Source organism: Cygnus olor, chromosome 17 (genome assembly GCF_009769625.2).
Source record: "Cygnus olor isolate bCygOlo1 chromosome 17, bCygOlo1.pri.v2, whole genome shotgun sequence".
Lineage (NCBI taxonomy): Eukaryota > Metazoa > Chordata > Aves > Anseriformes > Anatidae > Cygnus > Cygnus olor.
In genome coordinates this window covers 6,114,337-6,132,414 of record NC_049185.1, presented here as the reverse complement: position 1 = coordinate 6,132,414, position 18,078 = coordinate 6,114,337, and the positions used below count along the sequence as shown (strand labels likewise).

Below are 18,078 nucleotides of genomic sequence, written 5' to 3'. Positions count from 1 at the left end.
CCTGGCCCAGCACTTTCAGTGACTGCTACTAGAGAGAGAACAAATCATGTGTAACAGTGCTTTCTTGACCTTTCCTCTCTTTTTAGAAACACGAAAAATTTCATCAGCACTTTCTGGCTACTACAAATAATAGAAAGTTGTGTGAAAATTAGAACATAATGAAGACAAATTTTAGAGTGGTGTCTGCTGCAGGGTCTTGGGTGTGTTCGCTGAATTGCCTCCTACTTAGAGAGGCGTTGGAAAATCCAAGTCCTTTCCCAACATGTCAAAACCAACTTTTTCAAAGGATGCAGTAGTAGTGCCAAAGCACCTTGCCTGTTTGAAAGCAAATTCATAGCATTGGAACCCTCTCTGCTTGGGCCAGCATTCTCACATGCAGCTGGGCTGTATTAAATCAATTTGATGAATTACCATGGAACTTTTTTCTTCAGGCAAGTCCCTGCTATTTTTCCCCTGCACAAGATGAAAAGGGTTTTTATATTACATACCTTGTTTTAAGACTTTGATTGGAGTGGGTCTGTGTATGCAATGACTGGTCCTGGAAGGATCTGGGGATCTGGGATTATTGTCAGGCTTCTTACGTTGAGGTACCTGAGAGAGAAAGAGCATAAAAGCCATGTTAGCATCACAGTGGCCTGCCTACAAACGAACATAGTCTCTTTTAGACAACAGATGTATTTCATGATGGAGGATCCTTATGGTAAGAAGGATGCCACCCATGCCACAAATTCAAGTTCTTTACAGGAGATGGATTTTGGAGTGCTTTCCCTGCTGCTAGAAAAGGTGTCTGCCAAGAAAAGGCTTGGAGAAGGGATCAGATTAACCCCAGATGGATTGACCTGGTGAGTCAGGGAAAGTTGGATGGCATCAGAACACCACTATGTCTTACAAGGAAGATGAAGCATACCTCTTCTCAAATTCATGAGCTTAAGGACACGTGTTTTGGAGCACCTGCACTGTGGCATAACAGTGCTACAATTTATTTAGCCCTCCTCCAGGACAGAACTGCATGTGGCTGAATAATGTGCAGCCAAGGGCCTGGGACTGAAAGCAGCTAGATACTAGATACAGGTGTTTGGGAATGCACAATGCCAAAAGAGAGGTTTTAGTCCAAATATATCTTCATTAAACATACTTTCTGCATCACCTGGAAGTCTCTTGATGCTGTTATATTAGCAAGCTCTGCTGGAAGTGGTAAGAATTTTATGTTTTCCTCCCAGTCCAAGGTGTAGCATTGGTGTTTGTTGTGGCTGTTAGCAGTAGTTTGTACATATATTACTCCTTTGGCCAGATTCTGATCATATTTATGGAGCTGTAAAACTGCTGAGTTGTTTCATCTGTGTAACGGAGGTTTCAGTCCCTCTGGCTGTTTTGGTTTTTCTGTTTTGGTTCTGTTTTTTTTGTTTTTTTTTTTCTTTAACCACTTTTCTTGCTGAGAGGGTAGAGCTCTGTGGGAAGTGATCCAGCAAACTTTTAAAATAGCCTTTTAGCGTGTGTTTTTTTTTTTTTACTCTTGCTCAAGGTTTTAAATATGTGAATTCTCCCTGTGAATTCTCATCTGAGTGCCTATGAAACCTGCCAGTCAAGCCTGAATCTTGCAGGAGGTGCGGCCACGTTTGTGTTCTCAGAGCTCTCTGGCACAGACACCTGGTACACCTGTGTCTCCTGCTAGTTTCAGTACTGTCACAACTTCACCCCTCGTGCCTGTTTCTCTTGTACCTCCTGTTTTCCCAAGGTTATCTGCTATAAATAGAATCTGCTCCAGCTTTTCACTCCCCCACACCCATCTTGAGGAGAATAATTACCAAATGAGATGGTTTTAATAGTGCTGAAAGAAGGAGGGTGATCCATTCTGCTGTGCTCTTTGAGGCTTGTTTCTGACAGGAAATAAATGCACAAATGGCTTAGCAATTTCCTTAGGTGACAACTGCAAAGTGAGTAGCTTTCGAAATACTTAAGCCTGAGTATTTAAACATTTGATAAACCATGGGTTATCTGAAGAATAAAATTATTTTAACTGTTTTGGAGCCGACAGAATTCCATGCCAAGGTCTCAGTCTGAGTATAAAATGTAGTTGTTTCCTTAATTGTTGCTAGGCTGGTGGAGATAACTGTGGTATCGTTCACCTGTCCAGAAACCAAAGCCGTGCTCAGCCCAGGCTAGCAGAGATGCTTTGGGTGATGCAGCTTGCTTTCAGCAAGTGATGCAGCAGACAGAGGGTGCAAACATGTAGAGCGTTCGTAAACCATAAACCTTCTTAAAATGAAAAGAAAAAAAAACACAAAGACTGCATGTAAGGGTTTACGGTGATGATGCCAACTTTACTGTGCTTTAAACTATGCTCACAGCAGCCCAGACTGTATCATAGTAAATCAAGAGAAACGAAAGAGAAGCTGTCTATAGGCTATATGAAGCAACTGGTGAGCAATCACTCAAATGCTGGGGTGCTCTGCACAGAACAAGTGCCTACAGATACAAATGCTGTGCGAAGGAAGCATTAGTGACACGCAGATACATGCTGGCAAATTAGGCTGTAGGACGATAAGACTTTCCTGCAGCTTTTAAAATCATCCTTGTCGTGATCACCTCACCATAAAATATTAATTTCTCCAGTGCAAATAAAAGCATAACACATCGCCGAAATAATCTCTTAAAACCAAAACAGACCGGTAAGAGTAAACCAAGTCGAACGACCAGCCTCATCCTACAGTCCTACCACCCAGAGCTCAGAATGAAATGAGACTGGCGGTACTTGTTCAGGTTTTACAGCCACCTCTTTGCTCTACTCTGACAATTATTTATTACCACTAACATTGTACTTTGTAAACTTATACAGTGCTTTATGAAGTAAGACATGTTCCCTATTTTAAAGATGTTATAATCTTGTGTGCTGATAAGGGGTGCAGGTTATCCCTTGGATGTTCATAAACAGCATTAGCACTAAGAGTTTTATTAGTGCTGGGTCCTTGCAAGCCCGTGGCCCTTTCTTTTTCTTAACGACACTTTCCCAGTCAAGTGCTGGAATAAGGATTTTGACACTTTTGTCTTCCAGGCTGGAACAGTGTGGGCATGCTTTTGTTTTGTTTGTAGTGAAAGAGCAAAACCCAAGCAGAGCTCCAGTGGAGTGACTGTTGCTCTGTATGGGTTTAATCCACTGCCTTTTGATGCCTCTCTGAGACGAATCTCGAGTTTGGATGATGGCAGCAGAGAGCCAGCTTGTGAGATCTGAGCGTGTGTGTGTGTTCGCGCGCGTGTTTTAAATAAACAAACAATGGAACAGCAACTTCAACAAATTGTGAGTGGTGCTAATTTGTTGTAGCGCTGTCTTGCCTTCTGGCAGTGTTGATTTAGGAGAAGCTGAGCAGACTGGAAGGGATGCGGGAGATGCTGGTTCTTTTGCTGCGGGGTGTGCATATGGTTCAGCATAAAGCGCTTCGGGGGTCCCGTTCTGAAGATGCATAGGCTACAAATTCCCCTTTCAAACAAAATCTTGGGCGACACTACGTTCTCCTCTGCCTTGCCCCTCCCCTTTCGCTTTTTTTAAATGGAGACATGTTTCGAGTCTTGATTCATGACAAGAGTCTATAATTTGTGTGTTTTGAGAACTGCCAGAAAATCCTTGACCTTGACAAGAATAGTGTGTAGGGAAGGAAAGGAGTAAGATACTTTGCTTTGGATTGTAGCAAAGTTTTCAACATCCCATGACCTTGCTGGGCAGCTTTTTATAACCCTCCTGGGGTTGTAATCACTGAAGCTGAGAAGCCTTCTGACAGAGAAGGCTGGCCAAATGTGCCTGAGATATCTGCAGCCCTGGACCACAGTTGTGCAGTGCTGCAGGGTAAGGATGGCAGGATGCTAGTGTCGCTGGGAAGAGATGGATTTGGAAGCATATGTGGGGTGACCTCCCTGTAGCCAGTGAGCCAAACGTAGAGAAAGTTTGAAGTCTCAAGTGAAGAAAAGAGAGGAATAAAACAGTTGAAATGAGAATTTGGGGTACCAGTAGTGTTTGAAGACAGTCAGAGAAGGAAACGTGAATTTTTAAAATGAGTAAAATCACACAAACCATTCCTGCAATGCCGCAAGCTCTGTTTTCCCCTTAGGATATCTTCATCTTGGACAGATTTGGCTGTAATGCAAATAGTTGGCAAGACCTTGAGTCTGTGTAAGGCTGCCTGCTTTTACAAGTGATAGTGGCTTTCTGGCATCTTCGTTTGCCAGGCTCAGAGTTGCAGAAACACTGCGGTGGTTACAATGAACCCAATACCTCAGTGTTCAGGATGATCAGTTAAGCATATGATTTGGAGGGGTGTTGGACGGGCAGTACAGCACAGGGTCTGGATTCCACCAGGATTAATTCTTAAACAGTGCTTTGCTTGAAAGACTTCACAGGAGTGGAGCATACAGGAAGAATTTGAGGCCAGGTTAGTGCTTGGAGGCAAAGATTTCTCTGGAAGTACAGGCCTGAGCACACGGTCAGTTCTTGGCAAAAACAAAGAAAAAAATGGTGGATACAATGCAAAAGGTGCCATATTTGAGGCATTGCTTATTTGTGTTAAGGAGAACTGCTGCTGCAGCCACAGGTATGGATGAGATAAGGCAATGAAATTTGATCTTGTAGAAAAAAATGGGATGGCAAAGTTTGTTTCTCTACTCACTGGCACCTGGCATATGGTGAGAGAGATGACATTTTGGTCCAAGACTGTGACTGCCCACGTCCTCCCTGCACCCCTCAGCATGGAGCTTAGTGGAAATGTAAACTACTGCACCACGTTCACAGCATTAGCAGTATTCTGTATGCAGATGCTCCTGCGCAGACTGCTGCTCTCTGCAGAAAAGTTTGCTGAGTCCACACAAGAAATAAAAATAAGCAGGCCAATTGAGAGGATCTTTATCAAACCCTCTCCCATTTCTTCTAGTACTCTGAGGCCTTGTTTGCTCTAACAAACCCTGTAACTAAGGGGTCTGAGTCACAACAGCTCGTGGATTTAACACTCCCAGCTGTCTGCTTCGTCCCTGTCCTGGAGATCCCTCCCCAGTCGCAGGGACAGCTGAAAGCCATACATTTGCTCCAGAACTGCTGCATTTCACAACCCAGCTATCAGCTTGTACCTGCGCTGACTCAGAGCCCTAAAGCTGTGCTGCAACTGGGAGGCTGCTGTAAGACAGTGTCAGCTGGAAAAGGGTCACAGCGTTCCTTCCCCACCACGCTGCGTGCTCTTGCCCCCAGAGCAATGTCCGGCACGAAGCTGCCACCCCATGCACCCCCTGCCAACTCTAGCCCACCACAGCGAGGAACAGGCCCCATGCTTTTAGGACCAGAAGCATCTTCTCACTCCATGTAATTCATAGGGTTGTTGATTCTGCCTAACACTCTCTAGAATTAGCTGGGAGGTGGCAACAGTGCTTTAGTCATGTCCTAAATTCTTGCATTGTAAAGGGAGAATTCTGTATATCAAGGCTCAAAGGTAGCTGGGAAACAGGAATTTTGCATACCAAAGGGCCCCTACCTGGTGGGTGGGTAGGGGTTCCCTTCCTCCTCTGAGGACTGAGCTACTCCACTGGCTGTGTGGGTATTTTAGTGCAATAAGGAGTCCTTAGATTAGTGTGGGGCATCAAAGGTGCCTGTACCACTTGCAATGCAGTACCAAGCTGGAGCTGAGCCTGCTCAGTTGGTGCAGGGCTGCAGGAGGGCCCAACATCTATTGCTGCTCCCTGGCTTCTGAGCCTTTATTTGTGCCACTGCTGTGCTGAGATCAACCGTGCTCTGCAGACATGCAAGGGTTTGTAGTGCCTGGCTCTGCCTGACAAGATCTCCGATGTCCATGCCTCTGCTTTTCTCCCATCTGAAGGATTTGGGCAGTCTTCATGTCAACGGTGAAAATAGATGTACAGTATACAAAAGCTCTGTTTAGGAATTGGCAGGAAGCTTTATTTCTGACTGCAGCGTGATGTTCTAGCAGTAGGAAACACCTTTGTGTTAAGCAGTTCTCTGCTAATCTCTGCCCTAGAGGGGAAACACAACTATGGAGAAGAGCTTCTTGCTTCACAGTAGCAAGAAGTAAATTGCTGTAATCTGGGTGTAAATCTGCTCTTGAGCTACTGTCTCGAAACCAGTCCAAAAAATAGCTCAATGCAGCATTCAGCCTTTCTTAAGCTGAGTATTGCTGAGGATTTTGCAGAGTCCTGATGCTGGCGGACGAAGTGCGTTGCTTTTAGGCAGTCTAGAGGGTGTGATCTGTTGGAGAGGGGAGCTCCAGCTCCCCGGGGCTCAGGCCCTTTATGTCTAAAGCTGCAGGCCATTTAAATGTGCGTTGGCCTGTTTGTGCTGGCAGTGGCCTGTTGTCCGTAGTTCAGCAAATGCTCTTGGATCAGTGTAGCCCAGGTCAGTAAGCAAACACTTGCTTACATTTCATTTCTTCATTGTACTGACAAGATTTAAAAATCTACAGTCCATAGCAGTCAAAACAGGACAATCTGAATACAAAAGCCCTGTTAGCTCATTGTGGAAGGGATTTAGTTACAGAACTGTGGGGTAAGAACTCAGGTGGGAATAATGGGAACATGCTGTCCTGGGCCTGAGCCCAGCAGATGTCGAGGAAGAATGAAGATCTCCTTACGTTCGGTGTCCTTTTCGTGAAGACACTTCCTAGCTGCCAGGCCACTGTCCTCCCTTCCATTCACTGTCATCCAGATAGATTCCTTATTGTAAGCATTTTTCATTCAGCCTTTTATCTTTTAAGGTTGAAATGATAATCGATATTCTTCTAACCTTTTACCTGTAAGATTTCTATCTCCAACAGCGCAGCTGGAGACATGCAGCCATCAAGAGCTGTGCAAAAGCTTCACTTTGCCAGGAGGGTCTAAAAACCTATTTTAAATCCCTGAACAGCCACAGGCTTATTTCTGGTGGGTTGTTTCTTTTTCCCACTGGGGGAGCAGCATCAGTTGTAGAGAGAGACCTGTACTTAGCCATCTGCCCTGCGAGTATCCTCCTTGATAACTGCCAGAGCTGATTACAGGAACTCCTGGAGGAGGATATGCACTGCAGAGGATATCCAAGTTTGACAAGCTGAGTGTGTCTGTGGGACGTGCCTTTTCTTGGCATGCAAAGGATGTTGTTGTTTTTACCTTTGGGCAGGGAAGGGTGGAATTACACCTTAAGTTGTGTGACTCTCATATGAGCTGCAGTTCACCATGAATCAGCTTCATCTCCAGTCTCCAAGAATGGAGACTTAAATTATGAGTGAAGCATTATTATAAACAGGAGTGGGTACACAATATTCCCTTTTCCCTCCTCCCTCCTTGCTCCCCAGATGTAACAAAAGTCAAAGGACTTGGCCTGGCTCAATTACAACTGCAGGCTACCAGGGGCTTGGGAAGAGGGTCAGGGAAAAGGACCCACCGCAGAGGATCAGCATTTATGTGTTTCTTTCATTGCCTGTATGCGGGGAACAAGACGATGAAGCTCTGGCACCGTGTTCTTCTTGGTGTAGAAGCATATCTAAATGATGATATTTAGTTGCCTGAGTTCGTGGGCAGAAGGAAGCTGGTGCAGACACCATGGGATCTGCTGTTCCTGGATCTGTGTCACCTGGTCCCCCCGCAGCTCAGTGCCGTTGGAGTCGCGAATGGAGATGGCCAGAGCAAGTCACCAAGAAACTTGCAGAGGCCTTCTGCTGTGTTCACTGCAGTTCAGCAGCTCTGGGGAGATGGGTGGAGGGGAGGTTGTTCTAGCACTTACATTTTTAAGGCAGGCGGCCATTTTAAAATGTACGTTTCAATTTTGATTGCAGTTTTTTAATTGCATTTAACAGCGCCTGGTTCTCCATTCTGCATCCGTGCAGCCACGTTCTATTGATGGCCTGTTGTGATTTCAATGGAACATCATGGGATGTACCTGGCACGTCGGGCAGCACTGGATGGAGGTGCCTTTAGCCCAATGTACCTGGCATGGTAAGCGGCAACCAAGTGGTTAATCTGCATTCTACTGCTCGTAGTCTCAGCTTGTATAGCAAGGTGTTCCTGCTTTGCTGCAGCCTTGCAATGACTGGAAATCACTTTGCTCTCCTGATGTTAGTGCTTTCATGCACATAGGGCCCCTACCCCTTTCACCCATGGCGATTCCCCTTCCCTGTACAGTTTACCATGCAGTAGGGAAGGGACTAGCCATGTCAGGCTCTGCTTGCTCTTCTAGGACAGGAAAGAGAAGGGACTGGGGACATCATCTGACTCTTTATCTTCTCTCCTTTTTGGGCCAGGAGCTGGGAGCAGTTGAGCATGTATTGCCCACGTACCAAATGTCCAAACGTTGCCGCACAAGGGTACCAAACAGGTGCTTGTGTCCATAAGCAAAACTACTCCATTTCTGTGGGAGTCCTGCAAGAGCTGCTTCAGGGAGCCAGGAGGGCAGTTCTGCCTGGCACTAATTGGAATGTAACAAACTAAATAAGGGCCACTTTAAGTTTGCTGATGTGGTATCCTCTGTGAAATAATCCTCCATTCTCCTCCTTTCCATGTCCACAATTGCAACAACAGCTGTGCATCCTGCTCTGCCTTGCATGTCGCTTTCTCTCCCTTGCCCAGCTCTGCAGACCTCTTTCCGAGTAACTTGACATGTTGTTCTTACCTATTTTGAAGTGTGAGATATTTCTGTGTGAAAACAAGGGTGCTGCATCCTGTTTTCTGCTTGAGATCACCCCAAAGAGCTTTTGCTGCTCCACTGCCAATGATGAAAAAGTGCATGTTCTTGCCTCTGCTTCCACATTCTGCTGTCTGCCTGCTCGCAGGGGATGGGGATAGGGAACCATGTGAGCTAACACAGTTCATTCATTCCTCTGTCTGCCTCTGCTGCTCTGGAATGTGAATACGTTTACAAGGCATGGGCTAATGACCTGCCAACTGCAGCTCCTAGGGGGAAGGTTAGCAGCCATGAAAGACCACCTCACTGATACCTCAGGAGAGTAATGGAAATAAGCTCTGTTGGGATGTGGGGAGAGGAAGACCAGATGAGCCAGTGAGCAACAGGAAAGCTCTTCCCACTGGGGTCTTCCACGCAGTGTTCTAAAACAGTTAGTTCCTCTGAAACTGAAGGGTGAAAAAGTGATCTGTTTCAGATTCACCCAGATCCAGTAGTACATGGACACAGTATTTTTAATGTTAGAAGGAAATTGGTGGGAAGAGCGACATAGTAAACGTGTGATTTTGTTTTGTCTTGTTCTTCCCCATGCTCACTACTGCAGTGTCTGCTCGGTGCAGCAGAACTGCTTGGAAAGGCAGAGATATAAGTAAGCAGGCCACTATCTTGTCCTAAGTATATTATAACATGCACAGTAGGCTAGTGCTTTAATGGCATCTAATTTGATACATCACATCTAATCTGTTTGTTGGTTTTTATCTGCAGTACGGTTAGTGCACTGCTCAGGTGCTCGGTGTCTAGCCTTCTCATCCATCCACAAATCCTCTACGTGAAATGAGTGATTCCTTAGATCTGTTTTTGATTGATTCTTTGCTTCACTGGTGTTGCTTCTTAAAAGGTAAACAATATTCATATGCTGCAATCTATAACACAGAGGTGAAATCAAATAGCATCTCCTGCCAGAGGTTGCTAAGATAACACATTTAGCATTCATTCCGGAATTACTTTTATGAAGAGATGTAGCAATATTAAAGAGAATCAAATCTGTAATGAATATGTAGATTTTATGCTACTTAACGGGGTGAAGGCATTCCTCTTCTCCTGTATTTGGCAATCTAATTTTAGTGATTTCCAGAGTCCTTATGGAAATTGAGCGCAAATTACGTTTTTTCCTGCTTTGTAGTGAGAGCAGCAAAGCTCCTGGAGCAGCTGGTATGTTCTGCACCATCTTCATACCCACTGGATCACCGTGTGCTCCAGACTAGGCACAGCAACTCACAGCTACCAAGCTCCCTGGGCACAATTGCTTGTGAAAATGCTATCAGCTCTTAGCTTGTGTAGCTTTGTTTGATGTGTGGCATCTGCTTGCAGCATTACTGTATTCTGTGATTTGTGCCCTGTATTTCCCACACCTTTGCATGTGCTGTGTCTCAGTGTCATGGATATGGTGGAGGTAGTGGAGAGCCTCAGCCTTGCTTCCTTCCTCACTTGCACAAGAATATCTAGGCAGGTTCACTGCTCTGAAAACTGTGTGCCTTGAATGACTAGGAAGCAACCTAAATCTGAAAAAACATCTCGAATGCTAATTGAACAAAGCCTTCTGTGATTGTTTTAAATGCAAAGGAATGAAATTTTGCACACCAACTTCAATGCTAATAGACTGTGGCCCCCAGTAAGATATTTACATATTCTTTAGGTTTGTTTGTTTTTGTTTTTGTTTTTGTTTTTTTTATCCTGAAATGCATCCAAGCCTCTTCTTAGCCAGGGCTCCTCTGAATGGGGAGTTTATTTTTCGTATTTACATGCAGAAAAAAGAAAAGGAAGGGTTCTTAAAATTATACTGAAATACATGAAATATAAACCACTGCAATTTTTCAGGGAATTCTGGGGCTTTTGTTGTTGTTATTGGTGGTGGTAGCCACATGTTCAGGGTTTGTTAAGAGCCATTCTCTGCAAACTAATGGATAGCAAGGCTTTGTAAGGCTGCACCTGCCATTTGTTTGGGAAGGTCTGCTAACTTTTATGCTGGACTTAACCTTGTAGTTATCTTTGGTCCCATGCTTTCAGCTAGAAGTGAGATCTTAGGAATGCCATAGATTAAAGAATAATGCCTGCTTCTCTCTTTGCTAACAAGATTTCCAACACCCCCCTCTTTTCCTACCCCAAAAATGCATCATTGCTAAGAAGTGTTTATAACTGGTCAGCTCTGGAAGACATCTTGGAATGGATTTCTTTGTGTTCAGGACTACACAAGATACAGAAGCCAGGGTGATGCTATAAAGCTTTTGCAAAACAAAGGTACGCCAGTAAAAGGGTGTGTTCTCTGACCCACATTGCTGTCCTGGTAAAAGCACTCAGTGGGCAATTCCTGGGAAACTTTTAAACATGGGGCTCTAAACTAGGCTGAAGGTTTTCCTGCCTTGTTCTATTACATTCATTTTGTTGGGGTTGATAAATCCGTGTTAGACTTCAGCTAACAAATTCAAAGGTGATAGGCAGTGTTGTAGTACTTATAGCAGACCACTGCTTTTAAAACCTCCTAAAGGTAAAAACCGACCCCATACTTATGCCCTACTTTGAGTACTTTTGTAAAATTTGACAGGTGAGATAAATAGAAGTAATTTAAACAACTTGTACTATGCTAATTTTTCTGCTGCAGAATGTCCTGAGACTTAATAATAACATTATCTTCCTCATAAAGGTCAGTAAAAAGCAAAACTATAATTCTGCATTGGCTTCCAGGGCTTTCCCTGCAGGCTCATTACCTGGCTTCAAGATCATTTAAAGCAGAAAGAAAAACCAGAAGTAAAAATCCAAACCCATTTCCTGTCAGTAGCAGCAGCAATCCTTGACTTTTTGCAAAGGCTTAGACAAGCACATATACAGAGATTTCTAGGCCACTGCTTCAAGTGCCACATGAATGGGAAATTAGCTCACTTTTAGACTTTTAGTAACATACTTTTTTTTTTTTTTTAGTCTGTTTAGGAAAAAAATACTGGGTATGCTGTTTCCTTTCCCTTCCTGCATTTCTTTTTCATGGAACACTTAAAAATTATATTGAGGGATTTTGTATGCTATATGCATGGAGAAGCACCATTCTATCTGCAGTGAAATAGTGTAGTAATAGGCTGTCTCTTGAGCATGATGCATATATATAGAGAGAGATGCTGCGTTATGTTGCAAGCCATGTTTTTGTCCTTCCCTATCGATATATCTTGGTGACCCAGAAGTAAGTGCTTTTACTGGCCTGGTTAGATAAAAGTGGGTATTTGGTGCCTCTCTTGTTGCTTCCTCCTTTTAATCAGCAATTCTGGAAGCAAGCCACTAAAGCCAGACACATCGCCTTCGTGCTGCAACTCTGATGTAGCTAATTACAGCAAAACTCGTTTTTAAAGTGCTCAACACTGCTGAGTGCTGGTAATCCCTGTCTCTGTCGTGTTTTTGTGATGCTGCAGAATGAGTTTCTATGGCAGAAACACTACAGAGAGAGAAGAACTAACTGGCTAATACCATGGCAAACCTGCGTTTCTTTCTTTGGCTGCAACCCTTTTTAAAGCCGGCCACCTCAGGGAACAGTATTAATGTGCCAAAGGCACAGTGGCGAATGCCCCATCTACTGTGGTTCTCATCCACTGCTGGAACGGATGGGAAAAGAACAGAAAAGCAGAGCAGTCATTTTAGCTGTGGGTCAAGGTGAAAAGCCCCTGAGATCCGTGCGGGTGCTGAACTAAGTGCCGGTGCACTGAACAGGGGCCACGAAATTGTACCAAATGCCTAACCAAATTTCAGGCTAGCCAAGTGAAGAAATGTGTCCTGTGGAAGAAGGGAGGCACATCCTTGGCAGATCTTTTGGTAACCACAAAAGTACCATGCTAGCGAGTCAGCAGTATGGGAGGAAAAAACGCATTAGTTTACTTTTCCGTAGCTTTTTTCATAAAGAAAAATCTTTTTGTTGTACAGAAATGGATGATGTAAATTTACCACCCTTCTGCCAAATGAAATATTTCTATTTATCACCAGTCAGTAAGAATCACATTTGAAAAAGGCTTATTTTTACTAATGAGAGTATCACTCATATTTCTTTTTCTCGAGTACACATACTTGACCCTGAGAGAAGATAATTCAGTCTAATGCTTCATCATTTGAAGTCTGATGGGACAGAATGTGGTAATGGGGCTCACAAGCAATAAAAACATTAACTCAAGATGATTTTAAGGCAAAACTTAAGCTCTTCATTTCTATGGATGTATGACCAGCAGAAATCTGTTTCAATAATAACATGAAGTGGGAAAGAAATGAAGAAGAGGAAGGCTAAAGGTAGCTGGTTTGTGTCTGGTATTTAATTCCTATGTTTGAAACTCAGCAATTGCTTTAAAACAACTTTAACAGATAAAAGTCTATTACAAATAGTAGCTGGCACTTTCAAACAAAAATCTCAACAACAAAGTAAAAAAGAAAAAGATCTTGTATTTCTGACCGCAGCCCCAACTTTAAATTCTAGTTTTTATGTGCTTTACTATCTACCAAATTTGCAGTTGCAGTTAGTTAATTCTGATCCTTCTCAAAGTAGATGTTTCCTAAGTGTCATACTAGTGGGAAAGTCAATATAAATATCTAAACTAAAACACGTCATAAATACTGTTTGTGAAATACATGAACTACACAGAGGGAACCACAATCGTTCTCTCTTCTCAGTATTTCAGGGTAGAGAGACTGTGACTTGAGACAGGTTATTTGACTTTATCAGTTTAAACAAAATTCCTCCAAAACTAAGGGAGGGGAATTGACTTAAGAAAACAGTTTCAGATTGCTGAAGACTTTTGGTGGCATTTAGCTAGCTCAACACCCTGAATTTCAGCCAGTTCAGGGTTGATTCTAGCCCTTAAGGTTAGTGGATTGGGATGTGGACGTTGCCAGGGGGCTGGTTTTTAAAGCAGCCTTTCATACTCTTAAGGAGATTTCCCATTCGCACTTCAGTGTGATTAATTCCATCTCCTGCAGATTTAGTTGCTACATGTCATTTTCTCAACGCCAGAGCCACCGGGTTTTGTAAGACTTCAACATGTAAAAGCCAGGAAACAAACTACATGGTAAAGCAGGGAAGCTGCAGCTTATGCTAATTATTTTGCATGCTCAGATATGCAAATGGCAGAGAGGTAGATCCTTTTTTTTTCTTCCCTTTTTCTATCTCCCCATTCACCCTTCAGATTTGCACCAGGGAAGGGAAACAGCTTTCCTCTCTACCTAACTATTGTTTTCTCGCTGGTATCTTTTGAATACTAATTCCAGCCAATGATGATTTCTTTTGTAAAAAGATACTCGCAAATCTGATTTTTGAGACTTGAAATCTTCGCATGAGAACCACTTCTCTCTGTACTCCAAGCAGAATCACAGCTTGCAAGGCTGGATCGTTCCCAGGCCTCCTTAGTCAGTGTCAAGCCGAACACAGCCTGCACCGTGTTAAGCCAGTTTATTAAATGTCGACTTGTTCAAGTGGAAACAGCAGGTTCACACTTCTCGTCCTCCTGTTTTGCAGGTGGTAAAGTGAAGGTGAAAGGAAGAGAAGGTGGAGATGGAACTGCCAAATCATGCCAAACAACTGCTACTGCAGCTGAACCAGCAACGAGCCAAAGGTTTCCTCTGTGATGTGATCATTGTGGTAGAAAATGCCCTGTTTCGTGCCCATAAGAACATCCTGGCAGCCAGCAGCATGTATTTCAAATCCCTTGTCCTGCATGACAACCTGATTAACTTAGACACGGACATGGTGAACCCCACCGTGTTCCGTCAGATCTTGGACTTTATTTATACTGGTAAGCTCTTAACGACTGACCAGCCCGGTGAACAGAACTTTAATGCTCTCCTCACCGCAGCAAGCTACCTCCAACTGCACGACCTGGCAGCTCTCTGCAGAAAGAAGCTGAAGCGGAACAGCAAGTCCTTTGCTGGCAAGGCCGGTGGCCTTGGGGTCGGGAGATCTGCCAGGAGTCAGAGACTTTCCACCGCTTCGGTCATCCAAGCTCGCTATTCAGGGTCAAATGAGGGGATGAAGGGCTCGCACTCAAAGGAGCTGTCAAAGGGAAAGCTCTCCGATGACGAGGTCTTCATCAGCAGCTCCAACCAAGAGAACTGTCACTCCTTAAGCAGGGGAGCCAGTAAGAACGGCGGTGGGGGCGGCAGTGCAAACGGGAGCACCGGCGACCAGGAGCTAGGCCTCGATCTGTCCAAAAAAAGCCCGTCGCTTCCTGTTGCAGCCTCCCATGATGACACGCAGCACAGCGAAAGCCAGCATGGCTCTCCCCAATCTGCCTCAGCCCCCGCAGCCAACAGTGCCTCATCGTTCGACGAGTCCGGAGTCGGAGCCCCTCACAGCATGGCGGACAGCAGTGACCCCATGGAGATGGATCTGAGCGAGGAGTGCCACCACTCGCTGACGGAGAGCAGCCAGCGCAAGGGCCTCCGGCACTCGTCCCGCAAGAAGGAGTGGATCAAGAAAGACAGCGCCTTTGACCGAAAGGAGGGGAGCAAAGACAGGGACGAGGGCGAAGGGCTGCCCAACGGTATCCTTCTGGGGCCCTTGTCCAAATCTGTGGAGCGGAGCTTGGCCGGAGCCTATGGCGCAGACCTGCCCTACGCATGTAAGGAGGAGGTGGAAAACGGGAAGGAGAACAGCGATGACAGCGGCCAGAGCGAGAGCGAGAGCGGCGGGCACACCAGTGCCAACTACGTCTACCGGCAGGAGGGGTTTGAGCCAGTGGCCTACGGCGACAACCTGTACGTCTGCATCCCCTGTGGCAAAGGCTTCCCCAGCTCCGAGCAGCTGAATGCCCATGTGGAAACGCACACCGAGGAAGACCTTTACATCAAGGAGGAAGGCACGTACGGCAGCAAGGATGAAGCTGAGGATTTGTCCAACCCCAACCAGTCCTACGCCGCGGAGTCCCGGCCCTTCAAGTGTTCGGTGTGTGAGAAGAGCTACAAGGATCCAGCTACGCTGCGGCAGCATGAGAAGACTCACTGGCTGACACGGCCCTTCCCTTGCAACATCTGCGGCAAGATGTTCACGCAGCGGGGCACCATGACACGGCACATGCGCAGCCACTTGGGGCTCAAGCCCTTTGCTTGCGAGGAATGCGGGATGCGCTTTACCCGGCAGTACCGACTGACAGAGCATATGCGTGTCCACTCAGGAGAAAAACCTTACGAATGTCAACTGTGTGGTGGGAAATTCACCCAGCAGCGCAATCTGATCAGCCACCTGCGAATGCATACCTCTCCCACATAAGCCAAAGACTCCAGAATGAGCTTCGAGCCCATCCGCAGTGATTTACCTTTCTGTAGACTTGCTGCTTAAAAAAAAAGAAAAAAGAAAAAAGAAAAAAAAAAAACAAAAAAGGGGGCAGCTCCCCACACTCTGTTCAGTCATGGGAGGCCTAAACAAATGTAGCTTTAACATTTAAAAAAAAAAAAAGTTCCTTTTTTCCCTTTTTTTAAAAAAAGAAAGGTCCACAGCCAAGCTGATGCATTTAGTCCAACTCTCCCTCCAAATCTTGGTGATCTGGCAAGAAATGCCACTTCTTTTTGAGCATGTTGACTTCTTTGCCATATTGATTACCTGCAGTGGGAAGGAGGACTGTGGGGGAACTTTTGACCTCCGCTGGCTGCCTCTTCCCTGCCTCGTTCCTTTGTGTTGCTGTTACCCTACTCACGTCCTCTTTTAACATCCAACTCAGTAGGGGCATTTCTTGCCATTAAAGAAAGAAAGTACATCTTTTCAGCGGCCTGAGCAGCTGTGAATAACACAGCATTGCCCTCACAGGCACGGCAGCTGTGTCTGTGGACCATCTCACAGGGTCGGCAGCCCCTTCGGATACGGTGGGAAAGCCACAGCAGTGGTGGGACCCACCAGCCGTCCCCATGGGCTGCCCGTGGTGGGGAGAGCAGCCTACTGAGGCATGCACTGCCAGGGTGCTTCACTTCAAGAAATGGTGATGCTTCCCTCGCCGTCCCTCCCTCTTTTCGTTTTGATCTTTATCCCTGGCACGCATAACCACATGCCACCTTTTCCCACAAAACACACAAACCTCTTCTGCCTTACCCATGACTGAACAGGGACTGGATGCCCTGGGAATTTCCTTCAGTGAGCAGGGGGTCGTCTTTACTTTTCTAGTAGTTTCGTATGAATATTCTTTGCTTAGAGGTACTTGTTTTATTAAAGGAAAAACCATTGTAACGTTTATGTGAATGTTTGAACTGGAAGGTCTGAGGTTAATTCTAGGGTGGGCGGGTGGGGAGGGGGTTTGATGTAGGCTGGACTTGCTACAAGTTCCTTAGGTACTTTTTTATTATTTTTTATTTTATTTTTTGTGTGTGTGTATGTTTTTAGCTTTCCTCCCTCACTAAAGAGCGAGTCTGTGTGGACAGACTTGTTACCTTTGCTACCTCTTGAATTCATGAGAACAATAAGATGGTTAGTGAAAGATTAGGCATTTTTTTCTCTTATTGTAAGTAATTAAATGTATAAAAGTAGAAGCTAAATTAAAGTTAAGGGATTTTTACCACCCTGTCCTTCCATCGAAAGTCAGCTAGAGAAATGTTAACGCAAAGCTTGGCCAAAGACAAAGCAAAAAATACGCAGCGCCAGAAGCTGTGCTGGCTGCTTGGATTGGCTTGCTGGCAGTCTCTTGGCTGGTTGTAGTAACTTTTAGATAAAAGAAGAAAACTTCTCTGAGCTTTCTGGGCCCTTTCCAGCTTTGTTTATTGACTCTGGATACTTTGGGGAGAGGAAAATGTCCCCCTCATCTTCCACTCCCCCAGCACATCTGGGTCAGTCTGCAAACACCTGGCAGGACAGAGGGTGAGGGCATAGCAGCCTATAATTTACTAGAATCCAGAGTGCAATAAGGTGGGGGAGAGGAGGAAAAAGCAAACCAAAGTGTTTCATATCCTCCCTTTTAGACAATTTAACACACGCACACAAAAAGAAAGAAAAATGAAAAGAAAAAGAAACAAAATGTTCTTGCAACATCTGCATAAGACATCACAGCCAACAGCTGCTATTGGTTTAGGAGAGAAGACAGAGAACGTAGCCCACCGATTCTTGGCCCCCTTGACTTTGTTGGCGTGACCTTGTGGAAAGCTATGGCTTATTTCAAGCCTCCCGTGACTGTGGTGGTAAAAATTCACAGCCAGTAGAATCATCCCTTCTGAATTGAGTAAGGTTTACACTTGTGTTTTTTTCATATTTTTTTTTCTGCTCAAACCAGTATAGTCTCTATGCGTAGGGTTTACCAAACCTCACATTTTGTCTTTTTTAAAAAACAAAAAACAAAACCAATTTTTTTAAGTTTTGACCAAAAAAGAAAAAAGAAAAAAAAAGGAAAAAGTGAGCATGTTTAACTAAAACAAAGAAATATAAGCTTCATTTTCTGTTTTTTTTTTTT

General features: G+C 44.8%; 1 protein-coding gene and 1 long non-coding RNA gene across 25 annotated transcripts in view; one reads left to right on the top strand and one right to left on the bottom strand.

Annotated features, from left to right (window-relative positions):
* HIC2 (HIC ZBTB transcriptional repressor 2) overlaps window positions 1–16,874 on the top strand; it is a 74,581-nt gene extending 57,707 nt beyond the window's left edge. For 8 of the 22 annotated variants that reach the window (XM_040577327.1, XM_040577331.1, XM_040577329.1 and 5 more), the window contains 2 exons: window positions 7,815–7,953; window positions 14,172–16,874. In XM_040577327.1, the coding sequence (XP_040433261.1) occupies window positions 14,208–15,920 (1,713 nt within the window). In that variant the 5' untranslated portion in view covers window positions 7,815–7,953; window positions 14,172–14,207 and the 3' untranslated portion in view covers window positions 15,921–16,874. Of the gene's footprint in view, window positions 1–7,793; window positions 9,534–9,818; window positions 10,934–14,171 lie in introns of all 22 variants that reach the window. The other 14 variants (XM_040577326.1, XM_040577332.1, XM_040577337.1 and 11 more) reach the window with 7 other exon arrangements.
* The window catches only part of LOC121079725, a 194,761-nt gene that overhangs the window by 75,702 nt on the left and 100,981 nt on the right, over window positions 1–18,078 (bottom strand). For all 3 annotated transcript variants that reach the window (XR_005825149.1, XR_005825150.1, XR_005825148.1), the window contains exon 5: window positions 489–591. This is a non-coding gene — a long non-coding RNA (uncharacterized LOC121079725). The remainder of the gene's footprint in view (window positions 1–488; window positions 592–18,078) is intronic.